The 20,827-nt window shown below is 36.4% G+C and overlaps 1 protein-coding gene across 7 annotated transcripts in view; it reads right to left on the reverse strand.

The window, feature by feature from the left end:
- The window catches only part of LOC144195417 (splicing regulator ARVCF-like), a 105,179-nt gene that overhangs the window by 55,435 nt on the left and 28,917 nt on the right, over positions 1-20,827 (reverse strand). For 3 of the 7 annotated variants that reach the window (XM_077715041.1, XM_077715042.1, XM_077715038.1), the window contains exons 2-4: positions 14,798-14,903; positions 11,740-11,821; positions 8,757-8,972 (exon numbers count right to left, since the gene is read on the reverse strand). In XM_077715041.1, coding sequence (XP_077571167.1) covers positions 8,757-8,942 — 186 coding nt within the window. In that variant the 5' untranslated portion in view covers positions 8,943-8,972; positions 11,740-11,821; positions 14,798-14,903. The remainder of the gene's footprint in view (positions 1-8,756; positions 8,973-11,739; positions 11,822-14,797; positions 14,904-20,827) is intronic. The other 4 variants (XM_077715040.1, XM_077715039.1, XM_077715044.1 and 1 more) reach the window with 4 other exon arrangements.

Raw genomic sequence — 20,827 nt, forward strand, 5'->3', positions numbered from 1 at the left:
GGGCCAGATTTAGCCCGCGGGCCGCCACTTTGACACCTGTGCCTTAAATAATATTTTACAGTTCTGAGCTCAAGGGTTCAATCCCCGGCTCCAGCCTTTCTGCGTGGTGTTTGCATGCTCTCCCCGTAACTGCGTGGGGTTTCTTTGGGTATTGTGGTTTCTTTCCACATCCCAAAAACATGCATGGTATGTTCTTTGGACACCCAAAGTTGTCTATAGTGTGTGAGGTTGTTTTCTATATGGGCTTAGGGATTTGCTGGCAACCCTTTTAGGGAGTAGCCTACTTCCTGCCCATATTTAACTGGGAGAGGCTCCAGCACCCCCGCAAATCTCAGTTAGGATGAAGAAAAACATAGTATCTTGACAAAAAAAACAAGAAAAATGGATCACACTAAAATATTTTTCAAAAGTATAAAAAAATCACTATAAATCAGGATCATGGAAACTGAATCATGTTTTATGAAGTTTTTGTCGTATTTTAATGAAGTTTTGTAAGTAGGAGTATACTAATTCAGGTTTTTATACATTTTCCTCAATTATATGAATTTCAATGTTATTGTTTCCATCCCTACATGCAATTAATTGAACTATTAAACGGGCATGTATTAGGCTTTATGGTTCTCTTATTTTGAAATGTAGATTCCTTTAAAAGGCAGTTTATATTAAGACATATCCATTGCAATTGACTTCTTTTAGACGGGTAGCAAAATCCTTGAAGAGATGCTACTACAGTATGTATATGAAATGGATATAATAAAATGTGTTAGACAAATATTGGACTTTTACTCTCTAAAGCGTCCAAGTCAATAATGCCTGAAGCACCACTTTGAGCACACATGACAACACACACACACACACACATCACAAAAACCACAGGGGCCAAAGAAAAGGAGGGTAAAAAGAGTACACCGTGTCGTATATCTGTATATCTTTGTCAATTATACACACTTTCTGGCTATTCTTGGCAGGGCAGGACAAAAAGGCAACAAAATCAAGCTAAATAAATGTTAACAAACCTGGCAGGACCACCAATTTACTGTATACACCTTCAGAAAAAAGCAATTTGAACGGAATCCAAAAACAACTTTGCAATTTTACCACCATAATAAAGCTGATTCATACCAAAATTATAATGCAATGTATTTCTATTTTTCTTCCATGTATCCAAATACAGATTAAAAACCAATAACCTGATATAAATACTCCAAAATAGCTCGCAAATGCCAAAAGGGTCTTGGTGACGTCACCAAAAGTCCGGCCACCTTTTAAAAAAAACATTTAAAATGTTATTTTTTTACAGTCTATGAGTCGGAAAAGGGACTTCTCTGCACCCCAGCTGCATCTGTCTCTCACCCCAAAAAACACCTCCCCCTTTTTTTGGCACAGACAGAGAAAGGCGAAGAGAAAAAAAAAGAGGAAAAAAAGAGGGTGGGGGTCTCAGACACACAAAACAAAAGTTGCCCCCATTGAGTCAAAGGCAAGCTCATACTCTGCAAATTTTTGCACCCTAAATACACATGGACACAGGCAGCTTCTTTTCTCTCTCTCCCCTCTTTGTCCCGTTCCCCTCACTGCTCTGGATGTAAAGGGAAGGGGTGGGACGTACGTGAAAGAATTCACACTCGGCTATCAAGTACTATGTCCGCCACTACGGTGGAATGTTAATCTAATAACGTCGATGAAAGCTTAACCGGGAACTTTGAGACGTTTTGGCCAGCCGGGAAAAGGCTGAAAAGGGATGGCTGGACTTAAAATAAACAGAGAACGGAGAAATACCAAGCAGAGAGGAAATGCCTTAGGTTTAGCATTCCACTTGCTCGCCAGTGGCGTTTCATCTCCTTGTTGCGAATTCAGTTGTTCTTAATGAAAGAGTCGGCCCAGCATGCATTGCTGAATTCAGATCGACTTGGGTACACAATACCTCCAAACATGAGCATTTAGTATGCATTTGTTTCAACTCGATATCTTTCAATGATAAGATTGAGGTAATTTGGTTTTTCATTATGTTCCGTAACTGCAGTTCAAAACCTGTTAAAACACTTTTGAGTGTCGTAAATGAATTGGAAATTGAACTGTTTTTAGTGCAGAATAAAATTTGAGCTTTAACAACTGTGACTGGACGTTTGGCCGCCGGACGTTTGGTCGGCGGACGTTTGGTCGGCGGACGTTTGGTCGCCGGACGTTTGGTCGCCGGACGTTTGGTCGCCGGACATTTGGTCGCCGGATGTTTGGTCGCCGGACGTTTGGTCGCCGGACGTTTGGTCGCCGGACGTTTGGTCGCCGGACGTTTGGTCGCCGGACGTTTGGTCGCCGGACGTTTGGTCGCCGGACGTTTGGGCGCCGGACGTTTGGGTGCCGGACGTTTGAAACCAGCTCTCAAAATTATGTTCATGGGAGAGTTCAATATATTAGAGAGAGTTTATTATCTAAGACAGAGTTTAATATCTTAGAGAGAGAGTATAATATCTACAAGAGAGAGCTTAATATCTAAGAGAGAGTATAATATCTATAAGAGAGAGTTTAATATCTAGGTACTGTTTAATATCTAAGTACATTTGATCGGCGACCAAAAGGGACCAAAAGACCGGCGACCAAACGTCCGAGCACCTTTAACAACAGACAACAACAACTTAACTTTTAAAGCTATGTATTATTCTTAATAAAATAACACATCTTACTTTGTTTTATATTGCTAAAGTACAGTGGTAAGAATACACTACCAAACTACTGACCCTTGATGAACAAAAAAAAATGTCCTTGTTACAGAAACAACAATAGAACCTCATTATTAAATGAAATATTTCAAGCTAGAGACCCCCACCACCTCTCATTTGCATATAAAAACATGCTTCAATTATGGAATCCTGATACTGATGGCACTTTTTAAAGCAAATGTAGTCACCGTGTCTGCTTTAATCCGCTACATTCAAAAGATCAAGCTGAAACAAAATGCTCGGAGAAACAAGAAAGTTGGATAAGTCGCTGCTTTTTCACGCATTCTACACCTTAACTGTGTCTCCCTACAAAACCAGACACTACACATGCCAAGTCCTTATTCTTTTACTTCATCCTCCAACTTACAAACACCTTCTGGCTCCAGCATGAACAAATGGCTTAAGAATGTTTTGTGTGTGACATAAAAAAAACTAAAAAAAACTGTGTGTGACATTCACTATGCTGGGTTTTGTAGTCTGCTTCAGCCAAAGGCAAAGCCAGAACTCATAAACTGTAGCCAGTCAAGTAAAGTGTAAATCTTTGTACGTGTTAGTGTACCTGTTTTAAATGTTTAATGTTCAAAGCGTTATGCGATCAACTAAAAAAAAGATGAATGAATACTTTGTGTAGTATTTTGAAAATAAACACTTGCACTGACAAAACTAGTATCTTTCAAAATACACCAATATTGTTATTTGGGATGTGATCAATTGAGAAAGTTGACCCGCAATACTTAACAAAGAAATGGCTTTTATGTTCACTTTTATTCAATTTAGGATGTTTTATTTTATTTTATTTTACAATAATTCTGGAGAGTGCAGAAAAAAACTCGATTTGATGTGGGCCAAACCATTTTAGATATAATATTTAGTTTTTTTTAAATAAATGGATTAAAAGAACTGGATTAAAAGCCCTTAATAGTCAGGGTTTTTTTTTTTTATAGATCTAAAAGAATGTTTGAATGTTGACCATAGAAACAGGCTAATGCGACAAAAGAATGAGACAAGGCAAAAAAAAAATGCAAATATAAAATTGGGATTTTCTCTGAATCATACGGCTAACTTTTTCACAGAAACTCAAGATAAAAAAACTCTTTTACATCTCAATTTGGCAGACACAAGGAGATTTAAGGGTTTGACCCTGCGGTTAAAATACGCATCTCTGTAATTGACACAAACATAAAGAAAGAACAGCTTGCATGGAAATACCTTTTGTATTATTAGCTATTTCTATTCCCCTCTTGGGTCTTCGAACCCTTAATTCTTCGAATCATCTCACGAAAGGATTTAATGTCTGCCCTGGTCCAAGTCCCTGCTATTTGATCACAATCCAATAAAGCATTAAGTTCCCTTAAAAGCACTCAGAAGAGTATATGGAAGCTGCCCCAATTTTTGTCACTTTAAATCCTCTTTCCATAGATAAACTGACACTTTTAGTTGCTAGCATTCCTTCCGAAAGATACTTGAAGAAGGCCAATGTAGTCCAAACATACATTTAACCTCCATCTTTTGAGACAGAAGCTAAAGTGTAGCGCATATGTTTGAAATAAAATGGAATGCGACCTGTCCAAATGTCCAGCAGGATAACCAAACATGGCAAAGGCTGGCCCCATTTAACATTTTTGACAAACAGACTAATTGAAAACAGTCTTCCATACCTGAAACTGTTCATCAAAGTAGCTTCACCGCTTTGTTTTGATAATTGGATCACTGTTTTCAGTGATAAAGTGATTCTATATAGTATTTTGTTCATAAAATTGACATAATTCCTTTTAGTGGGTAAAGATTTTAAGATTTCACAGTAACTGTCTGTTCTTCAGACCAGTTTTTCCTTGTGATAATTAAAAACTGCAAAGGGACATTTGAGATTATGTTCAATGTCGGCCTGTTAAATTTTCAAGGCCACATGGAGTCTGAAAAGTTCCCCTTAAACTCACAAAAAGAGCAAATTTGGATAGTATATTTTTTTCTTTCGAAATGCCAGCAGTATTCAACATTTATTTTTATTTTTAGAGCATATGTGTCAAAGTGGCGGCCCGGGGGCCCAAATCTGGCACGCCGCATCATTTTATGTGGCCCGGGAAAGAAAATCATGAGTGCTTACTTTTTGTTTTAGGATCAAATTATAAGGAAGAGTATAGATGTATATTGCATTTCCTGATTTTGCTGCTTTTAAATCAATAATTGTAATATTTTAATCTATTTTTTCTGTGTTTTTAGTTCATAAATCACTTCGTAATATCTAAAAATATATTTTAAAAAAAATCTAAAATAAACATTCTTTTAGATCTATTAAAAAAACTGAATATTGACGGCTTTTAATCCATTTATAAAAATAAAAAATCTAAATATTATATCTAAAATGGTCCAACCCACATGAAATCAAGTTGACATTAAAGCACCCCGCGAACCAACCAGAGTCTGATACCCCTGTTTTATTGCCTCCGTCGGTTTTCTCCGGGTACTCCAGTTTCTCCCAACATCCCCCCAAAAAATCATGAATTCTTAAGCCTCTTTCAAATCCATTTAAATCTACCCCCAAGGATGATTTGCTACAGTTAAGTCCAAATCCTGAGTAGGTGTTTGCTACATGAACAACAAGCATCAAAATTCTTGGCATTCTCAAGCGACTACTCCACATAACAGCAGTACAAGAAAAAAAAGTGGTAAAGGAGGACCTTGGGAACAGTGTGAGGTGCAAAAGTAAACAAAAGAGCCACTTTCACACTAAGGTAATTAGGGTATTTATGGAGGGCGAGAAGGTTCCTGATGGCACAGTGAGTGGAAAACATTGGGTAGAGATAGAAGGGGGGCATAGAAAAGGAAAGCAGAGGGAAACTAAAGCTCATTGTTAGGAAGCTGATTTATGAGGGTACAAGGTCTCCCAGGCCCAGCCAGTGGAAGGATAGATCTTCTGTCACTATATCACCCTCAGCCCTTTGTATGCATTGTGCCTAGACGGGGCTGGGGGCTGTGTAGAGATGAAAGCGGGTGGAGGGCGACGGGGCTGATTCTCGGTTGAGTGCTGCAGTGCCATCGTAGGGTCTGTATATCCTCACCACAGACAGCAATGCTGATCAAAAGCTGCACTGTTCCCTCCTTCTAAAGCTGGAAAGTCTTTGAAAACTTCCCACAGCTTTGAGACAACACAATATGGTTCCGCAGTGGCTCGAGTCTGGTGAATAATGACGCTGGAGAACTGAACTAACAGTTTAGTATAACCACGACGTTAGAAATGGTTCTGTTTTCTTATCAATGGGTTTGATATGAGATGGGAGACGAACTGTCTGGTGAAATGAGGTCACCTTCTCTACATCAGACAAGGAGGGATGGTCTGGCTGTCTAACTATCTTCATATATAGAGCTTAATACGTCATTTGATCTTACAAAAGCCTTGAAGATGGAGAACCTTCCGGCAAAAATCAATTTGGAAAGGCGAGCGCAATATCAAATGAAGAAAGGGTGTCTGGCTATGAATGGTCGCATGCTAAGACTCACAATGGAGGAAGACTCAAAACGGATTTCGATCTGTGTCACTGAGCTGCTTTTGATGAGCAGGTTAGTAGACGCTAATGGAGTGTCTAGCAGGAACATTAGACAAACACTAGTTTTACAATGGGACTAGTGCAATATAAATATGTTCAAAATAATATGAAAAATATGGGACAGAGGTGTTTGGAAGCACCTCGTTGGACTTGTTATTAGTGTGTTAACAGAAAAGATGCTGTGTAGAATGAGTGATACTGTAATGGAAAGGTTAAAAAAAACCAATATAATATTTAGATTTTTTTTATGAATGGATTAAAAGAACTGGATTAAAAACCTGGAATATTCAGGGTTTTTTTTTAGATCTAAAACAATGTTTATTTTAGCTTTTTTATATATATTTTTAGATTTTACAAAAATATTTTTGAACTAAAAACACAGAAAAAATGATTAAAAATTTACAATGATTGATTTAAAAGGGGGAAAATCAGGAAATTTAATATACAATTATACTCTTCATTTTAATTTGATCCTAAAAGAGAAAGTCGGCACTCATGATTTACTTTCTCGGGCCGCATAAAATGATGCGACGGGCCATGATTTGGCCCCCGGGCCGCCACTTTGACACCTGTGTATTAGAGTATAATTTTCATTTTCAGCAACTGAATGATGCCACACATAGTACAACTTCCAAAAACTAAAATTAGACTGACTGAGAATGTGTAGCCTCTCAAGTGGTTGAGAAATCCCCTTTTTTTGTTTTTTTGTTTTTTATAAGTAAGCAGAATTTAAAATGATCATTGATGTGAGTAATACCCAGTTGAATCCAAGTTAAATCTATCAGTTTTGGAAAAGGATTTGGGACTTCAGAGCAATAAAAACTATCACTGACTACTCACCAGAATTATGAGAAGAGAAAGAGGATGGGTTTGATCTATTAATAATAAACCTCCCATGTGAGGATAACATTCTTTGCATTTTTCATGCTTTTGTCATGTTATTGGATGCAGTGAATATTGATGGTAAACTGTTGTGTTGTATTGTAGTTTTGGGAAAGTTTAGAGGGGATTGCCTTAGTAGAAAAATGTTTAAAAACTCAATGTAATCAAGGAATTTGCCTGCCTAAAAAAATGTTTTTGTCTGTAACATTGTTATAATTTTGGTGTATTAATTAGCAATGTTTAAATGTATTCAGGTCTACCCTTCGATCACTTAAGTACACAGTGCAGTATTGATAATTTTACAAAGAAACTATATATATCAAGTGAAGGATTAACACTTGCAACTTGAGCATTAACAAAGTATGACCTTAGGCAAGTGCAAGTATAATCATTTCTGCAGGTCTTACTTCATCAATAGTAAATGCCCTGTTATACTTTTACCTCCAATAAAAGCGCTGCAACTGAGCTTTGTAGGCTCTGCACAAACAAATTGCTTTCGATTTTTGTTCATTAAAACATGTGTAGACTGACACGCTGTTCAAAAAATGTATTATGGGTAAAAATGGGGTATGACCCAAACACATTCTAGCATCCTCAATGAGTGAGATCTCATCCACTAGTTTCTTCACCAGTAAATCCTTCACAATGGGATAAACTGCACAGTCCTTACAACAGGGGTGTCAAACATACGGCCCGCGGGCCGGATCCGGCCCGTCTGGTGGTTTGGTACGGCCCGGGGAAGAAAGCTACATTGTATAAAAAAATGAATTTTCTTTAAAATTTGTAGTTCTGGTATTATCCGCTAGGGGCGCAGTGTTTTAGGACGTGCAGACAACATGAATTGACATTTATTTATGTTCTTATGTTATTCTCTTGTTCATAATATATTGTTCATAATGTAAAACGAAAATTCTTTTAATAAACATTTTGATAATTTACTCATTCTTTGCACTAATTATTCGTATTAGTGACTAATACAAAGGAAAAAAGTGGGCATATTGTTAGTTCTATGTCATTTTGCAATGAGTTTACTGCTTAATCTCAAATTAAGATGTATTCGGCCCGCAGAACAAAGGGAGTTTGACACCCCTGCCTTATAACATATTTTTACAATTAAGTCCAAGTCAACTGATTTCAAGGATCTGCCAAAAACAACCTCCAATCTGACGGCTTGGTCATGTATTAAGGTCAAGTTTACATCCCTGCAATTAAGGTCAGAAATGAGAGGAACCTGACCTGACCTTCTGCTACAATATATCTCGATTAAAAGTCTTATTCAATCACCACCTCCACCAAACAATATAAAAAACCAGAGACCGAAAAGATTCCAAGCACTTGCTTTGCCAAAATGGTCAAAAGAAGCAAGGCAACACAGAACCATTCTTCCTCAAAAAGGCATTTTTGCAGAATACCAAGCACAGGGTTAAAGCAATGTGAATAGAAGTCTCAAAATGCCAGAGGTTGAACAGGTGGAATCCCACCAATGATGACCTGACATATTGATATGGAATAACCTTGTTCAGATGGATTGACTGCGTAGGAGAGTGAAATGTCTGAGAGACGTAGTGGTTGAAACGGACAAAGGAGGAAAGGGCTGGCATGCTCACACATTTACCTGCATCACCACTTGTTGCCATGCTAAGGGTTGGCAGGGGGGCGGGTTGGGAGTGGCATTGGCTCGACCAAGTTGAAGTGTCCGACGCTCCTCCTCAAGAGCTCGGGTTAACTGCTCAAAACGGGCCTCCTGTTCTTTCACCGATGCCAGGATGCTGGCGGCTGACCGAACTTCGTAGTCCTCCATATGTCTGGTATGAGTTGCGTTTGTCCTGATCTTACGGGTTAAGAAGAAAAGGGGGGAAGATAAAAGAGGAAAGGAAGAGTACCAGGTCAATAAGGAGACCCAGAACTAGAAGAAAGTGTGAGTTGTGCCTACAGTGTCGTTTTCGTTAACGGTGGAGAACATATTTTGTTGAGGAACAGTTTTTTCATGATGATGACGACCAATGTCCCCTCTATTTTTTTGTTGGTCTGGGCAGAAAGACAACCTTCGTGAGCGCACTGAGTACCAGTGTGAGCGATATCATCATTGCTGGCTATGGGCACACCAGTATCACCTGGCATAAGCAGGTGCATGTCAATGTTACCTCTAATTTTTCATGTAAAAACATGCTGTAAAACACACAAAAAACATAAGAGTGGACAGAGCTAATGCCACTGGCTGCCGTGTAAACGGCGTCATCATGGGGAAAGGGGTAAAAAAAAGTTTGGATTTTATTTACTGCACGTTTTATGATTGCTGCTGCGCAAAGAAGACGAGAGTAGTGCGCAATTACACACGCGGAACATTGATGACGACGTAAAAATGATGACCTAAAAAGTGTCTTGGATGACTCTAACATAACTAGACGATTGTCAGTTTTCTGATTAGACTAGACAAAAATCAAACATCATTTCTGTCATAGGTTTACAATGACTGAGATTTGGTTATTGGACTTTTTAGTCAGTGATGGGCGATTAACAGTGGCAGTGACAAAGATGATCACATTTTAAATCTGATCAGATGGAAAGAAGTAAGGAATGAATCATGTTAATAACCACAAATAACAAATTTGATGGCAACAATAGCTTAAAATGTCACCCTGAGATTTATTCGAAGGCAAGTTATGCCAAGTTATCATAAACAGCCCAAAATATGCTATATTTTTCATGTATATCTTCAAAACTAAGACTAATATAAGTTTTCATCCAAAATACTAAATTAAAAGTGCTGCCAAAAACAACACTATCTCACCCTTTGCTCGACTAGGAAAGAATGGCGTGGCCTTTCGGCAATTTTACTTTCAGCAAATCCACCAACATGATACTCTGAACTAAACCAATTAAAAGAGCTGAGTACACACGGTGAGGGGTTGCTAGCACTCCGAGCGGCATCTACGCTAGTTTAATCTTTTTCATTTGCACTTTTCTAACACCTATGCCGAAAGGGGAAAATCCTTAATTCTTCCTGCCAAGGAAAAGCCTTTGGGGGCAAATCTGGGATTCACAAAAAAAAAAAAAAAAAAAAAAAAAAAAACTCCCAACAGCAGATATATTAATGAGACTACTACTCTGTTGGGTGCCAATTATGGGTTTGCATTCTAAAGTTTTAGACCCATTTGCTAATTAAGTTAAAAACTGATAGCAAGGTTGGCACTGAGTGTAGATTTTTTTTTTTTTTTTTACAAAGCTTCGCTAGAACAAAATGAAAGCTTAATTCAACAATTGCTGACACAATAAAGGGAATTAAACATCAGACACTTGGGGCCCGTTCACACATGGAAAGCTAACACAAACTTTATGTCAAGTGTGTTTTAGATTCTCTCAGAAAAATGTGAGATCCTATAAGACGATGCTGTCTATTAATAAACTGGAAATGATTTTCAAAGGACCTTTCACATTGACAGATAACATTGGTTCATCTTGTCAAAGGAATTTGGATCATATTTTGGGAAATATGTCTTTACTCAGAGATTTATTTGTTCAGTCAGAGGTCATAAAACAATGCTTAACTGACAATCTTCATACAGCTGCACTAGAGTAGAAAATCAGTAGAATAATAGCGCTTATAGGGGGGAAAAATAGACATCTAAAGTGTGTTACTCACTCAGGAATGTGACCTAACCTTATTTTTTCTCCCATTTTTTTTTAACCTGTCCTGTTGAGATGCGACAGGCAGAATGGTAAATCTGCGTTTTGAAAGGCTAAAACTTTTATAATGTGCCACTAGGGAGTTTTATTTTGTAATCTCGTTTTGTGGTCATTTATATTGTTCTGTTTATTTGGGAAATCATGTTTAAGAGAAAGAACTACCATATTTTCACGACTATAAGGCGCACCGCATTATAAGGCGCACCCTCAACGAATGACATTTTTTCCATATATAAGGCGCACTGGATTATAAGGCGCACTGTCTGTTTTGGAGAAAATTTAAGACTTTTAAGTGCACCTTATAGTCGTGAAAATAGGTAATAGAGTAAAGAAAGTAGTGACACAAAACAGACAATTTCAAAAGTACCACATGCTACCTCACTATAAGTAGCAATGCAAACGACCCTCACCAAAGGTCAAGTTCTACTCTGTCTCAGTGCATATTTTGGCAACTTTTTTCATGAATGGCTTCAATGAAAACAACAAACAAACATCTAAGACCATGAAGAGACACTTCCCAATCAAAAATGCCCATGAACTTTGACACACTGTCAACAAGGACGTTTAAATATGAAAAATTCCTTCATTGCCCCCCAAAAAAACAACTATAGCCAAGATGGAGAAATGGCCCTGTCACAATTTATGATCATGCACACAACTGTAATGAATTCTGGCATGCAAGAAATGCTGCAGGCACAAATCCTACACATACACACACACACACACACACATATAAACACAGACATTTTGGCCTTAATATCACTCACAGTGTGACAAGATTGTGATTTCCAGATAACACTTACAAGCGTGAGTGGATATCATTGTCACACACACACATATATACAAGTTGATATCCATAACAAATGGCGGCATGACATGGAAGTTACAAAATAGTCCACAACAATACAGACCTAGTCAGTAGATATGCAGGCTGATAGCTGTTAGCCAAGAGGCATCCCCAACCTCAAGCAAAATACAGCGGGAAGAAAAAAGCTAGAAAAGACGAAAAGAAATGACAAAAAAAGGAGAGAAATGAAAGAAATTGAATTTAGATGAAATGCAATGACAATACTTTTGAGACATTTTACATACAAAAAGCTCTTGGAATGAGGACGCTCTCCATTTGGTAAAAAGCAACAACATGTTATGGTCCAAATTAAATGAGTACATTGTAACAGATTTGATAGAAAATTGTTCGAAAATGGCATTTTCCATGCCATGCTGTACTATACTGTGAATAACATAGTTTTTTCCAATAATTTTTAATGTACGCACAGGTAAATCTATTCACTTTGTGTATTGCTTATCATTTTCAGAACAAGAGAACAAGTATGCAAAGAAAATCCATGCGAAAAAAGGGAGAACATGGAAACCAACATTGCAATCAGCAGCCTCAGGACAATTCCACTAACCACATGCCCACATCGTTATCGTTTTCTTAATGGAAATTATAATTCCACCACTTTAAATGAAAGCCACTGTAATCCACTTAAATTTGAGGACGTTCAATGCAGTGCTGTTATTCATCAATGCAGTTAATACTGCTGCAATATCCAGCAGTTCTTTCTGTGTTTGCGTTTCTACGCGTAACAGGATTCATTCTTCACCAGAAGTCATGGTAAGCAGAAAGTCCATTTCCTTTAAAGTACCAAATCCTTCTTTGATGTTTGTTGTTCACTTCTTTATTTTTATTTTTTTATTTTTCACTAATCTAGTGCTTCTTTCATCACTCTTCCACCTAAAGAAATAATGCAGAGGAGGCCCAATTTGACAAAAAAAAATCTACCGTATTTTCACGACTATAAGGCGCACTTAAAAGTCTTACATTTTCTCCAAAATAGACAGTGCGCCTTATAATCCAGTGCGCCTTATATATGTAAAAAACTGAAAACCAAAAAAACACCACTGTCGGATATTGAAAAAAACATAAACGCCTGAACTGAAACAATACTGCTAAATATCCAGATGCAATCTTAGTTTACAAAATCTTCCATCATATAGCTCCTCCCCCACTGCAAGATTTTATACAAAAAAAAATCCAAAACATCGACAATGGCTGGCTCTAGAGGTGACTGTAAAGTAGTGAGTGCTTCATACCTGGAACTCAATAGCAATTACCGTATTTTCACGACTATAAGGCACACTTAAAAGTCTTACATTTTCTCCAAAATAGACAGTGCGCCTCATAACACAGTGCGCCTTATATATGGAAAAAATGTCATTCATTGAGGGTGCGCCTTATAATGCGGTGCAACTTATAGTCGTGGAAAAAAAAATACCATTAATGTGTCAAGGTTACTATTTCAAGTCTGATTTCATAGTATGATTTTTGCATGTTTTTTCCATTTACCTTTTGCATTAGCAGATGTTCGCTAATCGCAAAGGAACAAAATTAGTGAAGGTCAATGTCTTTACAATCAATTCAACAAAAAAGAGCAATGTAACACACAAGGCATGCATAGAATTTGTGAACAGTTTGTTTGTAGAGCACACAACTTATCTAATCAAAAGGGAGGAAGGAATACATTATTTTCATCATAAAGGGAAACTGGCCTCTTGGCATCACTACATTTAATTAGTATGAAATACAGTGAAGATCCGGCACATTTTTTTGTTTTTGTTTTCACTGAAGGGTAAAGAACATCTATAAAATCCTTCAAATATTCACAGACAGTCATAAGCCATTTAGAAGGACGTTTCGCATTACATGAATTCACTTTCTATGTGTTGATAATATATCTGCATTTGGTTATAAATACAAAGAGGTGAGTGACACTTTCCAATCTCATGCTCATTTTTTTATCCATTGCAAACTGTTCAGTATACAACATTTACTTACATGTTTTCATCTTAAAATCTTCAACAACAAAAACAAAAAAGGTAACAAAATCCTTTTTTTTTTACCAAGGTCACACATGTAATTTCTTCATCAACCTTAAGTGCTTTATAGAAAATTAAAACCTTATTTTTACAAAGAAAAACTAATAGTGATGCAATTTTTAGGAGCAGCTTTTCAAAAGGCGATAAGACCTGATTGCTATGCGGGGTTAGTGTAATATTACTCACTTTGAAGCTTCTCTACTTTACACTTTAAAAAAAAAAACAGTGGACGTGCAATCCTTACAAAAGCACACCTTCAAAATCATTGGCTTTACTATCGACAAATTATAACTAGAAAGACTCTTAATAAATAGAGTTGTCTCATATCTAATCACATGTTCGGATGATGGGTCCTATTGTGTCATTTTCAATTAATCAGAATAATGTAAAAAAATATTATTTTTTTTTAAATGCAGTGCCGCTAAATGTCAAAATTCATATTTCATATGTAAAGAGAACGTTTGACAACATGAAAAATACTAAAATGAATCAGAAAACAATTAAAATTAATCATCATGGTCAGTTAAAATGAGCTCAAAACGAAAATATTTGAATTTTGTTCCCTTGTAAACTGCCCTAAAATAAAGAAAAATAATAATAAATAAATAAAAAAACATAGATTCCTTATTTTTTCTTGTAGTTTTGACACAAATCTAGTATATAGTAGTTTGGGAAAGAATTCCATTGTAAACTACAGACTATTCATAGTATTTGGCAGCAATGAAAATGTATATATTTATTTTTAAGTACTATCTCAAAACCTGCCATTGAGAACAATACACACCCAATCCAGTTTAACTGTTTTTTTCCCACAGCAATCATTCAATGATGTCCTCCATGTTTGTTAGAAGAGGAAAAACAAACGTTGAAAAAAACAGTCAACAAGCCCCCCTCACAAGTAAAGTGAGTGAGGCGGTCGGTCCCTAGAGGAGGCATTACAACGAAAACAAAAAACAAAAAAAAACGCATGAGTTGAATGTTTAAACCAAAAAACACTGTCAGGAAATATAATTGCTGCAATGATGAGCTAAACAAAGTGATTAAAGAAAGCTGAGAGGGGGAAAAAAAGGAGGAGGCGGTGGTCCGTACCTTTGATGTCGCTGACTGTCTTCACGCCACAAGCACAACAAGAAAAGGCGAGGTTTGGTCGGATAGATTGGACTTGAGTGGTCCGTCTTTGAGGGGGCAAGAGGATCTGTGACCAAAAAATAACATGAAATTAGAATTAAGAGTGCAGCCAATTTGCTGAGTCTGCATTTTTATTAATATTAATAAATACGGGAGTCCTCAAACAAACATACAGTTCAAGCACAGTCAGCATTTCATCAGTTTAGACTGAAACTGTGTGGGTAGTAATTTATTAAGTTTTTTTTTTTACTTATTGCAGCAGAGAGAGAGAAATGAATTCAAATAAATTCATTTAAATTGATTTATGAACACATTTTGCATGTTTTGCATGTGATTTATATCATTTTTTTTAAACTACAGGTATATAAAAATATTTTTTATTTATTTCACAGACATTTGGACAGCATAAATGATCCAAAAAATACATTAAAACAACATAAGCAACAATGTTGTTAAGGTTAGCCTACTGCTATCATAGTTTAGCATCCTCACACTAAATTAATTTTCATGACATAAGTTATGGAATGTCAGAAAATTTACATATTGTGAACAACTTTATTACTAATACATTTGAAGATGGGATTTTATTTGCCATGGTGGTCCGAACATAAATTTTTCATCCAACTCTTGTCTTATTAAAAGATGTAGCAAGGTAAAACATTTAGTAACATAAATGCATTTCATATCTTTTGCACTGAAATTTGCCTAGCTTGTACTTTAATGTGACATTTATATGTCCGAGTTTAGCCTTTTTTGCCCCTGAAGGTATTAATCTCTGCAGTTTTGATGACAAAAACACAAACACATGAAAAAAACACACATTTAGCATATTTTGAAGGACAAATATTCCCTAAAGCAAGTCCATGCAATGCATTGAAATATGCCATAAGTGCATTTTTCCATAAATGATTCCTAACTTGCCTTAAACTAACAAAAATGCAACATGACCTTTATTTCCCACATTGCAGTGTCATAGAAATATAAACATCATAAGAACTGGGTGGGAAAAGAAGAAAAAAAATGACCCATGACAGCATAATAGCATAAAAATGAATGTTGATGCTTGTTATTATGATACAATTCATTCAGCCAGTTAGTACGTCCGCCTGGGCTGCCTTTGATGACGAGAAACAAAACTGACAAACCAAACATCGGATCTACTGCTCTCTTGAATGATGATCGCTTCATTTGCATCTCATCATAGTTTTGAATAAAAAGAAGACATTGTGGGATGAATTGCATTCATAATCAGTCAATGTATGTTGTGAGTTAAGATCTCTTCAAATGACTAAGAAGGAATCTCATTATCTGACAAAAATAGTAACTGGCATTGAACCGAGTGAGATTTATGTATGGTTCATTATAATAAGTTATGAGGACTCTGATTGGCTGGGGAACGATGCAGGGTGGGATAGGCTACGGCACCCTTTGTGATTCTTGTGAGGATAAGACAAGGGTGTCAGACTCGGATTGGTTCGCGGGTTGCTTTAACGTCAACTTGATTTCACATTTTAGATATAATATTTTGATTTTTTTTTTATAAATGATTAAAAGAACTGGATTAAAAGCCCTGAATAGTCAGTTTTTTATAGATCTAAAACAATGTTTATTTTAGCTTTTTTATACATATTTTTAGATTTTACAAAATTATTTTTGAACTAAAAACACAGAAAAAATGTTTAAAAAATTACAATTATTGATTTAAAAGGGGAAAACTCAGGAAATTTAAAATACATCTATACTCTTCACTTTAATTTGATCCTAAAACAGAAATTCAGCACTCATCATTTACTTTCCTGGGCCACACAAAATGATGCGGAGGACCAGATTTGGCCCCCGGGCCGCCACTTTGACACAAGTGGGATAAGCAGTTCAGAAAATGAAAGAGAAAAAAATCATTTTGTTTGGCAAATGAATACTTTTAACAAACTGGAGATCAATAAACTGAGCTATCTAATTCTAATCTAACCATGTTTTTTTCCATGTGAATGACTATATTAAATATAATTAGACAGGTCCCATAGACTCAGTAATTTTATTCTCTCAATACCGACGCACTTGTTGTGCTCCACATTGCTAAAAGAAATCTCAAGAAATATTGCTCATATGCTTTGTGATACCTCGCATCAAATATTCTTTCAATACTTGCTCCCCTTAAAACCCACAATGAATACTCTAGGGTCATTCTATGATTAATAATAAATGACAAGTGGCGCCTGCTAGATGAAGGACTGGACGCTGGACTGGAAAATCCATCAGAATTTTCACCATCACACAACCTGTGATATTAAAAAAAAAAAGAAAAATATATGCCAAATACACCTCATACTTGCCAAACTACTTTTGTCTTTTAAACATTTTCTATACCGATATGAAGCGATCTGTTATTCCGACACACCACCTGCTTCATCTACTCCCTCGCTAGCTTGTTCCTCTCGAGCTTCATGGTATACCCTGTCATAAAACTGAATTTCATACAATTATTTTAAGGAAGTTTGAAGCGCCCTAGACAGCTCAACTATATTGCCAGGTAATGGCTCGGTTGAAAGTAGAGTGGAAAAAGCTCAATTGCAAAAAAAAGCTCTATTTTATGTGTGCAGACTGTGTAGGGAGAGAGCATCCACTAATTGCTTCTTCTACAAGAACATTACAGACCATCATCATTAGTCCACATAAACAGACGGACTTGTGTGATAAGGTGGCGGAAGGGGAAGGCAGGAATTGTGAAGACGCTCTCGACAGCTGCTCGTAAACAGTTACACCCTGCACATATTAATTCATTTGCCAACTAAGATGGTTTTTAAAAAAATGGGTAAATACGCCAATAGTCTACACCAAAAGGCGGCTTGGTTATGGTTTATTTTGGTCCAAAATGTCATATCAGGAGTGCACAATATCTATAAATTCTTTGACATGTTTTGTATTGACTTGAGAGCATCAAGGCAATATGTCACTAGTATTGTTTTTTTGCAATTTCAAGGCATAATTCTCCACCCACCATATTTAAAGATGAGATGAGGTCAAACACTTTTCCAGATTTGTCATTAAATTTACAAAAAAAAAATTTTATGTATACCCATTAAATGTACATAATGGACCTCAGTGAATTGACATTTTATGCATGACCGAGTAACCTTTTTTTCCAAACAAGATTCCAAGGTATTCACCTTCAAAACAAGGTTCAAATGAACTATGACCACCCGCAAGTAACTAAATAATCATAGCAATCAGCCCTGATACAAAAATGAATAATATTTGACGACCGATGCATGAATCTGATTCATTCCAATGATATATGATAATACATAACAATAGGACTAGCAACTTTACGCCCATAATAAACTAATGTAATTGCAGAAAACTAATACACAAAACCGCGTATACATCCCAAATCTAAAGCCATCAATTTTAATTCCCATCAGTTCACAAATAAGGGAGAGTATTTGAAGCTTTATATACAGACAAACCAATTATACCAATGATAATTCTGCATGTAAATGCGCCCCAAAACCTTCAAAAATGTGTTTTTTCCCAACAATCATTACTTTTGTATTGCCAGTCTCGTCATGTACTCTTTTTCTGAGAGATGTTTACCGAGAGGTGGGCGGCGAAGACAGAACAGGAGGCGAAGAAATGAAAACAGCCAAAGTTAAGGGCTTGCTCATTTGTGCTATACGATATTGATATGCTCAGTCTCAGCTATTCTGACAGTAGCGGCAAGAAGGTGAGATGGAAAGGTAACAAACAACCTCTGAGCTATCACTGGGAGAGACTGTGAGCATCAATCCATCACCCTTTTCATTGAAGGCCCGCCTTTCCGGCTGCTTGAAAAAGACCAAAAACCAGACACCCATTTCTCTTTGACATTGAGCAAGAAGTGTGACCTAGATTTAGCTGTACCTGAGCGGCCCTGCTGTCAATCAAAAGTGAGAGTTTGGGGATATTATTTTAAATCATATGCATGATGGATCATCATTTAATGAGACAAATCTAGGTGGTAGAATTTGGGTGATATCATTTTAAGCATAATACAACACCCTTGGGATATCAGAATAGTCTTGTGTTTAATGAACCTGGAGAATAAACAATGCCGTATTTTCCGGACTATAGGTTGCATTTTTTTCCATAGTTTGGCGAGGCCTGCCACTTATGTATGTTTTTTTTCTTGCTCTTTGACCACAACAGGTTATGTTGTTGATTTTAGGTTAAAATGTACCTGTCCATTTTACTATTATTACATAGGTTTGAGTGATTTTGATTTCCGCAAAAATGAAAAATTGCCCACCCAAAAGTGCGACTTATACTCCGGAAGTAGCTAAAAAGTATTTATTTTTACATTATTTGACTGGTTAAAAAAAAAAAAACGGTAATTGAGACTCAATCAGACTAGCAATAAAAATAACTTGTGTTACCTGCTAAAACAATGCCAAAAATAAATTAAAAAAAAAACAACCTTTAGACTTAATTACATTTCTTTTTTTGATTTTTTGATTTTCTGCATGTGACATGAATATACCACATTAAAGGGAATTAGAGTATCCGCTTTGATTGGTCGCTAAAAGGAATTCGCGAATTCACACCAGACAGTAATTTGCCATTTTTCAATGTTCATCTTTCAAAATGCCAACCATGTCAGTCTCACATTCTGCTGGACATAAAAAAATAAATAAAAAATGAGTCTAAAGGGAGAAACGCAAGCATAAGCATTACCGCGGAGGTTTAGTGACTATGACAAACACATGAATTCTTACTGATGAGATTCTTCTTGAATTGTACAGCTGACAACTATGAACAAATTGGCAGGCTAGAAATCCTGTCAGGATACCATGTTTCTGTCAGGGAACGGAAAGATCAAAAACATCACAACTGTGTTTTGGCAAGAGGGGAAAAAATATGAAATAGAAATGACTGAACGGTGAGATAAAAAGGAAGCAGAATTTTTTTTTTTTTTTTTTGCATGGTCCCGTCTCAACATCCAGCAATGAAAATCTGGGCTTCTGCTTTGCAAAATTATGCAAATAAAAGCCTGGGAGATAAAAGTATTGGAACAAGCGTCTCTTATTTTGGGATAACATCCTTTTTTAGTCTCTGCTATGACTGTAATACTGTATACTATGTTGTGTAGAACACCGGTGTCAAAGTGGTGGCCCGGGGGCCAAATCTGGCCCGTCGGATTATTTTGGGTGGCCCGGGAAAGTAAATCATGAGTGCTGACTTTCTGTTTTAGGATCAAATTAAAATGAAGAGTATACATGTATATTAAATTTCCTGATGTTCCCCTTTTTAAATTTATAAGAGTAATTTTAATCATTTTTTCAGTTTTTAGCTCAAAAATCATTTTGTAAAATCAAAAAAAATATTTTAAAAAAGCTAAAATAAACATTGTTTTAGATGTATAAAAAAACTGAATATTCAGGACTTTGAATCCAGTTCTTTTAATCCATTTATAAAAAAAAAATTTAAAAATTAGATCTAAAATGGTCCACGGCCTGTGAACCAACCAGAATCTGACAACCCTGCTGTAGAACCACTAAAATGAAATTTCTGTCAATGTCCCAATACGTATATAACCAATACATAAGTGTAATCTTCACTTTGTTGAAGGAGTAAACATGAACACAATATTTCTTGTTATTGTAGTCAGTGTACAAAATGTATATTGACAGATTGTATATTAGCGCAACAGCTGTACTGGAAGAACAATCTCTTGTAACATTCAAGCTTTATGACCCATGCACGATCCGCTCTGCCCGTTAAATTGATTTGTTTACACCATGAAGACACTGAGAGAGCAGTGAATTGATGATCTGGTTCCTAGTTTTGCTGCAACATGTTTTCTCAAACCCCCCAAAATCTCAGTCCGGCTATTAAAAATAAACAATTGTGATTTAAGAGATGTACCGTATTTTCACGAATATAAGGCGCACTTAAAAGTCTTAAATTTTCTCCAAAATAGACAGTGCGCCTTAAAATAGACAGTGCGCCTTATAA

Source organism: Stigmatopora nigra, chromosome 4 (genome assembly GCF_051989575.1).
Source record: "Stigmatopora nigra isolate UIUO_SnigA chromosome 4, RoL_Snig_1.1, whole genome shotgun sequence".
In the NCBI taxonomy this organism is placed as follows: Eukaryota; Metazoa; Chordata; class Actinopteri; order Syngnathiformes; family Syngnathidae; genus Stigmatopora; species Stigmatopora nigra.